This window comes from Ipomoea nil, unplaced genomic scaffold, assembly GCF_001879475.1.
Source record: "Ipomoea nil cultivar Tokyo-kokei standard unplaced genomic scaffold, Asagao_1.1 scaffold1576, whole genome shotgun sequence".
Taxonomy (NCBI): Eukaryota; Viridiplantae; Streptophyta; class Magnoliopsida; order Solanales; family Convolvulaceae; genus Ipomoea; species Ipomoea nil.
The window spans coordinates 3,849,101-3,860,145 of NW_017618004.1; the positions used below are offsets into that span (position 1 = coordinate 3,849,101).

Below are 11,045 nucleotides of genomic sequence, written 5' to 3' on the forward strand. Positions count from 1 at the left end.
TGATTTGAAGCACGTGATTGAAGACGTGCCATCAATTGCGTGCCCAGAGACAAATTGGCTTTAGTACATTCCTTCTGTCCTCATTAAACCTCCCAAAAATACCGTACATATGTTCCCCGTGAACCCCTGAACAAAATTCCAAAATGCCATTTTCAAATTATCTAGGCCCTCATTTTGTTCACATTCGAAACGACATTATTAGGCGGGAAACGAAACAAACATAAACGATGAGGGGTTATTCGTGTGTTCATGTTCGTGTTCGTTTGTTAAGGGTTTTTTTAAATCTTGTTCGTGTTCGTTTGTCAAGCGTTCATTAGTGTTTGTTAACGTTCGCGAACTCGTTCACGAACTTGTTTGTTAACAAGCACGTTTATGGACATATTCATTAATGTTTGTGAACATATTCGTTAACGTTCATAAACACATTCGTGAATGCTTAATAACAAAATATATAAACATGTTCATCATCACAATTCGTTTGTGAACAAGAAATAATCTATATTCACAAAAAATAATCAAACAAGTAACATAACTGCAAAGAAAATACAAACAAATATTAAACAAATTCAAATGAACTTAATAGGAAATGCAAACTAGGCCTTAATCTGCAGCCTCTGAACTACAGAACTAACAGGCTAATCTTATTTATTAATCTTATCGAAACTACTCATCAAGCAATGTAGTACATAGGATCCGGCAACTTGAAAGTACGCGCTCCGGCGTTATCCCCAAGCAAATCGCTCCACTGGTCGCCGATGTTTCCGATGATTCTGTACCCTTTCTTCACCAGCTCCGTCCTCTTCTTTGACTTGTACTCCACTGCTGTCCTCGTGTCATTTGCTCCCCTGAACCCATCATATATATAATCATTAGTCCATATATGTATCAAGCTAACATTCACAATTTTGGGAGGTTGCTAATTTGGTAACCAGTTTTACCCCGACATCGGTCATATTCTTATTAGTTTGGACCGATCAGCTACAAGCAACTTGGGCTGATTTAGCGTTTTTTGCTGGATTTACTCAATATATACAACTTCATATAGTGACTAAATACAGAATCTTAGATAATGACTGTCAGTTTTTCTGGTCAACCAAAAAAAAATTCACAGTTTTGGCATGCATGCATATATACATCAAATTAAGTGTTTGGATATATTATATTACTTTAGGATGAGCTTCTCCCAGTGGCTATAACCGGTTTTCTTGAGATTGGCGATTCTCACTTTTCTGAACTGTTGCTTTGTGCCGGAGAGGAAGACGGGCTTAATACCCAGAGACACCAGCGTTCTGTACAAACGCACGCCTCCGGGCACCGCCGGTGCCGTTCCTTCACTAACCCATGCATCAAACTTGGTGGCGTTATATGCTGTTGCCCTGCATGCATGAACCAATTAAAAGTTCAGAACGTATTTATATATATTTCCAACCAAAATCTCATTGAGAAAATATGGTTTCGGAATGGCGGGCCGGCGGCGTACCCGAAGGCGACGTCGGAGCGGGCGTAGTAGGGGAGGTTGGAGAGGGTGGTCTCCTCGATGTCGAACACCCAAATGTCCTTGCCGTCGTGGGCCAGCGTGGCGTTCTTGGCGTACTGGACGGCGGAGATGGCGACGGCGATGCAGTCGTCGCGGTACTGGTGGCCGAGCATGTAGTGGCCGACGTATTCTTCGCATTGCTGGGGGACCATTGCCCAGTCACGGATGTTGTTGGCCTCGACGCCGAGCCGCCAGCTCAGGCAGTTGACGCCGGGGATGTGGTGGCCGCCGCCGGCGGTGTGCGGCCGCAGACTGTGGATTTGGTTGGGGATGGAGTCTGCATGGGAAAATGTGGGTATGGTGGCTAGAAGCACGACGACCAACAGGAATGCTCTCATGGTTAGTTTTCTCTTCTTTATGATATAAGACGTAAGGGGGCAACATTCTATCTGTACAAGCTAGTTTAAATAAAGGCTCGATGTACCAAAATGTCCTTGCTTTTTTGCATAAATTACTAGTGGATCGGAGCCCCCATTTACCACAAAAAATATTATTCTTCCCGGAGCCCCTCTAGGGATGTCAACGGGGCGTGGTGGGGGCGGGGGACATACCCCCCATTCCTGTCCCCGACTTTTTCTCATTCCCCGTCCCCATCCCCATCCCCGCCGGGGAATGAAAAATTCCCCCCATCTCCATCTCCCCACGGGGATTATTCGGGGACGGGGAATTCCCACCCCGTTAATAAGTTATAAAAAAAATTAAAATTAAACATTAAAAAATATTTAAATAAATAACGCATATATATTCATCCCCAACTCAAAGTTGTATTCAATATTTTACAATTAAACATTTTATTTAAATATGCATGACATATAATGACAATAATACTTCTAAAATTATATATATTGTATACAAACTACAAAGTACTACATTTGTGTGTGTTGTGTGGCTATATATATATATATCGGGGGCGGGGCGGGGCGGGGAGAGTACTCCCCATCCCCGCCCCCGTCCCCGGCGGGGAATTCAAAATTGTCCCCGTCCCCATCCCCGATCCCCTATTTCTGTCCCCATCCCCGTCCCCGTAGGGGCGGGGAATCGGATTCCCCGTCGGGTGCGGGTTCAATTGACATCCCTAAGCCCCTCACTTTGAGAGGTTTTTCACACTGCTCTTGTGAGACTCCTATTACCAGAAGATCTCTGATAATTCTTCACAAATTTTACCCTTATGACGAGGTGAACTGCCATAAATAATATTACACTGCATTATGCTTGCATGACCAACTCAGTTGGTCAGAGGGATAAAGTTTGGAAACAATAATCCGAGATCAAGTCTTAGTTAGTCTCAGTGGGTGCCGAAGAGCTGGGGATTCAAGAGATAATAAGCATTTTTCTTATTTAATTTCTCTGGAAGTTTTGAAATGACTAGAAAGGTGGAACATAATTTTCGTATTTTGATAATGTGAATAAGAAATTTAGAAGGAAAAATAGCATTAATATAATCTTTTTTTTACCTGCTAATATGACTTATTCAGAGTGAATCATACTTGTTATTATATTATTTAATTTCTGTCCATAAAATCAAAACATCAACATTATCATTTTCCTTTTCTAATTGAGCATTCAATTCAATAATGTAATATATATTGGGTATAAAGTTATGATAAAAAAGTATTATTTCTCCTACTATGCGAAAAATGATCATTAAAAAAATGATTGTTATACAACGTGACATTACTACAAGTCTTAACAATTCGATCTTTTCATCATCAGTACCCAAAATCCATTATATAATCATTAATCAACAAGTATATATAATTTATTAGAGACCTTTTTTATTAAAAAAAAAAATAGTACATTATATATTTTTATGTTTATTTTTGTCGATATGAGTTACGAATTGTTCATTATTTGTTCTCCAATAAATGAGTTACCGTTGTATAAGAAACAAACAAGTTGGTGCATAAGGATAAGCTGCCATGCATCATCGGTCACGATTGCTGCATGAACCAGCCGTTACTATTCCTTCGATAAAATTTGAAAAATCTCTCCAAGTCAAAGCTTCACTTTGATTATTTCCGAGTTCACGTGTCATACATGTTTTATTAGGGGGAAAAAGAAGAAGAAGAAGAAATAAGATGTAACATTTTTTTATTTTAAATATCACTCAAAGTAGGAGGTACGTACAAGTACGGTCCTATCATTTTATAAGTCTGGGGCGTAACAACAAAAATAAACCCTACATGAAATTAATACATATTTTTATAATTAAATCAATTAAATATATATATATATATATATATATATATATATATATATATATATATATATATATATATATATATATATATATATATATATATATACTAATGTCAAATAATTTGAAATCAGATTTACAAATTTTTAACAAATTTAAATACAAAATGATAATCATGAAAACAATTATAGATACTTTCCTAATTAAATTCAAAATAATCAATAAACGCATCAATATCTTCACAAATAAAGAATTATAATTTATACTTTATAAAAACAAATAAACAATTTAAAATCAAATAAGCTTATAGACAATCACATTGTTATTGTTACTATAATACATAACAAATTATTATTAATAAAAATTTATAAAGCAAAACTTTACAAATAATAGCAGAGCATGAAATATCAATTATTGAAAGTAATAAATCAAAACACTTTAAAACTTGATAAAATATATTTAACAAAATATGAAACATAATTAATTGGATAAAATAGTTCAAATATAAAACACATTTTAAATCACACATCTTCTTGATATTATATTTATAAATATATTTTTTTTGTAGTTAAATCAATTTTAATTTTTTTAAAAAATTAATTTGAATACAATGATGCACAATAGAACTTCTAAGCTAAATATATATTAAATATTTATACCAAAATTTTATAGTATATATAGAAAGTGTCCGGATAATGGGGTGGTGGCCGGGCCCTGGGCCAGGGTCGGGCCTGGGTACGTGGATAGGTAGGGTTCTTGGCCCACCCCTAAATGTTTAATAACTATATGTATATATTATTATGATATGAATAATACTTTTTTGGTACTTTTGAATTTTATGAACTAAACATGTGATAAGTACTTTATCAATAGTATTTGAACTCTTTAGAACTCAAGAATAAGGGAAAATGACATTCCTCCACCCCCCCCCCCCCCCCCCCCCCCCCCCGAATTATAGACTTATACTCCGTAGCACTTTCTCCTCTTGAGTTATTCATTATCTACATTTGTCGTCCCCTCAATTATTTTAAAAGTAGCGATTTTTTCCCATTTTATGTTAAATGGACATCTTTACCCTTAAAATGATTATTTTTTCATTTATTTTTCTTCTCTAAGAGCATCCATATCAATTAGAAATTTTACATAATTTTTTAAGTGACGTGTAGGAGAGATAAAAATATACGAGAAAAATAAAAGTTAAAAACAAAAAAACAATCTCGCAGTTTATTAAAAAAAAAAAGAAAAAGGAATGGACAGTTTCTTCTTCCCACTCTGAAGCGCCCCAGTGGGCAGTGCACGCCTGCCATCATTTTTTTTTAATAATTTCTAACAAAAATTTTGTTCTTGCAGGAGTTAAATTTTCTATAAAACTTCATCCCACATCAGTTGTTTTCACACCAAATCAGTTTTTTCTCTTCTCAAAAACCCAACAAGAACCACTATTATGGATGCTCTAACAAATTATTCTTTATATGTAGGGATGACCACAATTTGTTTTGAACCGAACCGGATACTATAGCAACCGAACTGAAATAGTATGGACGGTTCTTGTTACGATTCAGAACTGAAAAAACAATTGTTGAATTTAAACTATTTTAAAACATAAAATATAATTCCCAAAAAAAAATTAAAAAAAATTGAACCGGCAGTTCAAACCAAAACTGGAATCATATTTAATTCAAATCGGAACTGATGGGGAATATATCCCGCGTTCAGGCTCTCCGTATGCTCCGTGCTCCTATTTGAATCGGGTCAAACGGTTCGGGTCAAGGTCAAACCCGACTTGGTTTGACCTATATAAGGGCACTTGACCCTCAATTTTGGGGGTCTGCCCTTCTTCCATTTTCCCCTCTCTCTCTACACTTAGAGAATACTCTTCCTTCTCTCTAAACATGCAAGAACAACATCAATAAACGAGATCCATTTGAGCTATTTCTTGGGTACTCTCTACATTGTTTATACATACAACATACATTTTACATACACCGGAATTATCCGTATCAGGAACCAAACATATTTATCATTTACAAATGGTGTTTACAAATATGTTTGGTTCTAGTTCGCGTTTATTATGATTCCAGTTTCGGTTTGAACCCCGGTTCAAAATTTTTTTATTTATTTATTTTTATAAATTCTATTTTATATTTTTAAAATAGTCTAAATTCAACCATTATTTTATTTTATTTTTTTCGATTCTGAATCATAACAAGGACCATCCCTACTATTTTAGTTCAGTTACTATAGGGTTCAGTTCGGTTCAAATTGATCAGTTACTATAATGTCTATTTATGGTGTTAGAATAACGACACATGCTAAATCATATGTCGACAAGTATGACATGATGACAATGTGGCTTTAGTAACTCAGGTCAATCATGACACGTGTTGATCTATGGTGTGACATTTGTAGCAAAGTTGGTGAGTGTGATTGTTCTGTAATCTCTTATTCATGTATTGGTGATTGCTTTCCTGCCACGTCAACAATATACACATTTTATTACCCTACCGTTTATGAATTTGTGTTTATGATTTCTCAAATAAGTATTGAAAATGAATTTAGAAATTTTGAGACAAATAAAAACTAGAAAATTGAAAATTTGGAAAGATTAAAAAAAAGCTGAAAAAATTAAAGTTTACATTTGCCTTTTGGGTGCATGGAAACATTTACTTTAATTTAACTTGTGTTATTTTATTAATAATTCAACTGCACAATTATGAACCAATCACATTATAAATGCGGTAGAAAATGCACTTTCTTTCGATTTTGTAAAATTTAATAACACTTTCAATCATCAACATAATAATCTTTACCAAAAAAAAAAAAAAAATCATCAACATAATAATGTCTTAACAAATTACTCCGTAAATTAATATTCTAACATACTTAACGAATAACGAGCTTTTGCATGTTTTCAAAAAAAAAAAAGCGCTTTTGCATGGATAGAAGAATTATATTATTAAAAATTAAAAGTCATTAAGCAAGCTCAGCTTTGTCAATATTCAATCTCCAATTGGCCCTCGCGCAGTCGTGCGTGCTTAATAGTCAAATCAAATTAATTAAAGCAAATCCTCCGACAGTCTTTATTCTTGTCGCCCCCCGCAAACATATCGCATAAAATATACTCCATAATTAATTAATGATATATTGTCGTTTAATTATGCTACCTATAACCTTGTGATTTAGTATTGTGAAATGGTTCTTCCAAATAAAAAGTTATGAGTTTGAGTTTCAGTAGAGACGATATTAATTCTTTGTGATTCAGTAGATTGAGAAAATAGCTATAAATAAATACTACATTGTAACATAGTCAATAGTATTACAAAAAATATGTTGGAATAAGGTTCAAATTGATCACTGAATGTAACCTGAAAATGCAATTAGGTCATTGAACGAAAAGAAAGTGCAATTAAGCCACTGAACACTCCAAATGTATGCAATTTCACCTGATAGCAGGTTACCATCAATTTTAGCAGGTTACCTGTTTATGTGGCAACGGAGTTGGCATTTTTAATAATTTTTAATAAATTTTAATAATAATTAAAAAAAAAATTAAAACAAATAAAAAAAAAAAGGAACCCCGTCGTTTTATATTTATTTTTATTTTTCAATTTTTTTAAAATTTATTAAAAATGCCAACTCAGCTGCCACGTAAGCAAATAACCTGCTAAAATTGATGGTAACCTGCTATCCGGTGAAATTGCATACATTTGGAGTACTCACCTAATTGCACGTTTTTGGAGTGTCCAGTGACCTAATTGCATATTTTTTCATTCATTGGCCTAATTACATTTTCAGGTTACGTTTAGTGACCAATTTGAACCTTATTCCAAATATGCTTTATATTTGTTTAATCACACAACACATAAAATTGTATTAAACAACGTCGTGAAATCAACGCTATCCCATTTTATCATATATATTCTCTTGCTTAATTACTTTTTTGCCATGGTATATTAAGCTACTATACTATGTGAATTATTGGATATATATATATATATATATATATATATATATATATATATATATCCACCACCAAAACCTCTTTTCATATTAATACTATCATAATTTTTTTGAGGTTTTTGTGTACAATTAAAAGAGAGAGAAGCTTTTTTTTTTTTTTTGAATGTTATTGGCCCTATTACAATGTAGTATCTGTTCATATACTTTCTCAACCTACTGAAACACAAAGAACCAATAACGCCTCCACTGAGGCTTGAACTCATAATCTTCTAAATGGAAGTCCAACCCGGGTATCATTAGATTCAAAAAAAAAAAAAGAGAGAGAAGCTGAGTTAGAGGGAAGATAATAGATGAAAGAAAGGAATTTTTTTTTTTTTTTTTTTTTTACAAGATACAAGTTTTTTGTGGGATTCGAAAAACAAAAAATTAGCACAATTTACACAATAGATGATCCCAACTTTCTAACGGACGCATATACCAATTTTCTAAATAATTTTTTCTTTAATCATTTTTTTTTTCATTTTTATTCTCCCCCCTCCCCCCTTAGTCCTAGTAATCATTAGTGTATGGACCATGGTCCACATAAATTGTGTGGACCATATTTTGTCTATTGTAAAATAATGTACATTCAGTATAAAAATAATGTACATTCAATACAAAAATAATGTACATTGTATTCAGAAGATGTACATTATTTTTGTTCTGAGTGTACATTATATTGTATAATGTACATTCAGTACAAAAATAATGTACATTTAGTATATTAAAAATGTACCTTTTGTTATGGTCCACATAACATTGTGTGGACCATGGTCCATACAATAATTTGCCTAGTCCTAGCTAGAGCTGTTATTCTGTTAAAACAGGCCCAATCCGCCGGGTTAAACCCATTTAACCTGTATTTTAGACGGGCTGGGCTGGAGATTTTTCAGTCTGGCCCGTGTAACCCGTGTGGGATACAGGCTATACGGGTTGGGCCAACCCGTATTCTCGCCCTCAGTTACACGGGCCAACCCGTATAGCTTGTATCCTCACCCTCACCCTTTCACCCTCAAATTTGTTGTACAATTAGGTATTTTATTAATATTTAAAAATATTGTTGCTAACAACACTTTTTTTTTTTTTTTTTTGAAAGCTTGTTAACAACACTTGAACCACTGACCTTTTACTCAATTTATCACTATTGAAACCAACATGTTGAATATTTTTATATAATTATATATCTATTTACATCATTCACAAGCAATATATATATATATATATATATATATATATATATATATATATATAATTTATTTATATTACATTTATTAGAAGTATTAATTAATACAATTAATTGTATCTTTATATAAATATTAATATAAAATTTATTTATTATATAAATTATATAAAGTAATAAATTATATATTTTATAAACTTTATAACTTAATAATATTATAATTACAAAATGAAATATATTACATTTAAAATATATTAGTATTAAATAAATTATAATTATATATTAAAAATTTAAGGTCAGGGGTTCAATTTCTAAGCTATGCAATAGTAAAAATTTTAATAATATGAATTAAAAAGACTGGTTGACGGGCTCGCCCGTTTAGCTCGTCTTACATGGGTTGGGTTGAATTTTCCTAACCTGTGAGAAAAGAGGCCGGGTTGTTTCCAGTTGAGCCGGAGATGGGCCAGCCCATATGGGTCGAGCTGGCCGTTTTGACAGCTAGTTACACACGGCAAATTATATCATGCACCACAGTGCATGATCAATCATGCACCGCGCGTCTTTTTTTTTTTAAAATGAAAATAAACAGTGTTTGTTTTTCGCCGTTTCGCACCCTTTTGCAAAAGTAACCCTGTTTTTTAGTGTCATTTTGTATACACTACAGTGTCAGTTCAACACAACTACAGTTTCATTTCGATATAACTATAGTTTCATTCGATATTTATAGATTCAAATATGTGAAAATGTTTTTTAATTTTATTTTATATACACTATAGTTTCATTAAAACACAACTACATGATCATTTTGATATAATTACAGCTTCATTGTACAATATACACTCAAATATGTGAAATGTTATTCAGTTTCATTTTATATATACTGCAGTTTCATTTCACTATAACTACAGTATCATTTTGATATAACTGCAGTGTTGGTTTAGATATACTGTAGTGTCAGTTGATATTTAATACACCAAACAAGCGGACTCCGTTAACTATAACGGCAGGCCGTTTCTTTACTTAAAGAAACGGCGCCGTTTTTTACCGCGGTGCATGTGCAGTCTATGATATAACGACTGGTTACACACAATGTGACTCAGAAGTTAAATACAAAAATTATATGAGATTTTTTACAACTTATAAAATGTTAAGACTTCATGGCCCAATGGATAAGGTGTTGGTTTACGGAACTATTAATTTTGGGTTCGATCCCCAGTGAAGTCGGGATAGAAGTGTCTGTCCACCGCTGCATCAATGTTGACTTCGTGCATGCCACCGCTGCATCAATGTTGACTTCGTGCATGCCACCGCTGCATCAATGTTGACTTCGTGCATGCCACCCTTGAGGTGGCTTTTCCCACCTTGGAGTGTGCTGTGATCAAGGAGGGGAAGCTACAAGCATAGGAATCGAAACCTTTAACAGTATGCTCAACCCAATCCCTTGTCTTCCTGCCTCCAAATAAGTCTTCTTCCAAAGGTTGAATCCACAACCCTAAGGGCCTCCAAATAAGTCTGTCTGCAATAGTACTTTTAGTGTACTTTCTAAATATATAAATTTTGTATACTAATTCTAAACTTAATATTATGAAAAATTGAATTAAAAATAACTTCAGTCAAGCCTCGTTAACCGAACTAGATACATAAAATGAGACGGAGGGAGTAATACACTAATTAAGCATGCATAATTGATTAATAACTACATATACAATTTAAGTTATTATATATAAAATAGTAAATTTATAAATGTGACAAATTCTATTTGTGTGCTTCAGTATGTTGAGAAAGTAATTATAATCAAATATTGCATTGTAACAGAGTCAGTAGTACTAAAAAAAAAATATGACAAATTCTCTTATGATACCGTCTCATGGATCCTCAGTCGAAGACTGGGTCAGATTTTTTACAAGTGCAATATATTTTTCCTGAATTTTCCACATAAGTATTACAATTTTTTTTATTATCATAAATAACTCTTCAACTCTTAATATTACATTTTGATTGTATTATATTTTTTGAATCAAAGTATCATCACATACATTTTTTGTTATAAGTAACTATTCAACCTTAAATATTACATTCCCCTCAAAAGTATTACATTTTTTCTTATAAGTAACAAATATTTTATTCCTAAT

The 11,045-nt window shown here is 33.1% G+C and overlaps 1 protein-coding gene across 1 annotated transcript; it reads right to left on the reverse strand.

Moving 5' to 3' along the window:
- Positions 1-533: 533 nt before the first annotated feature.
- Positions 534-1,930, reverse strand: LOC109190263 (acid phosphatase 1-like). Its single transcript, XM_019340737.1, has 3 exons — positions 1,481-1,930; positions 1,167-1,376; positions 534-845 (listed from the first exon to the last, which is right to left on the reverse strand). Exons 1-3 carry the CDS (start codon positions 1,873-1,875, stop codon positions 671-673), a joined length of 780 nt encoding a protein of 259 aa, XP_019196282.1. The 5' UTR covers positions 1,876-1,930; the 3' UTR covers positions 534-670.
- Between the last annotated feature and the right edge of the window lie 9,115 nt (positions 1,931-11,045).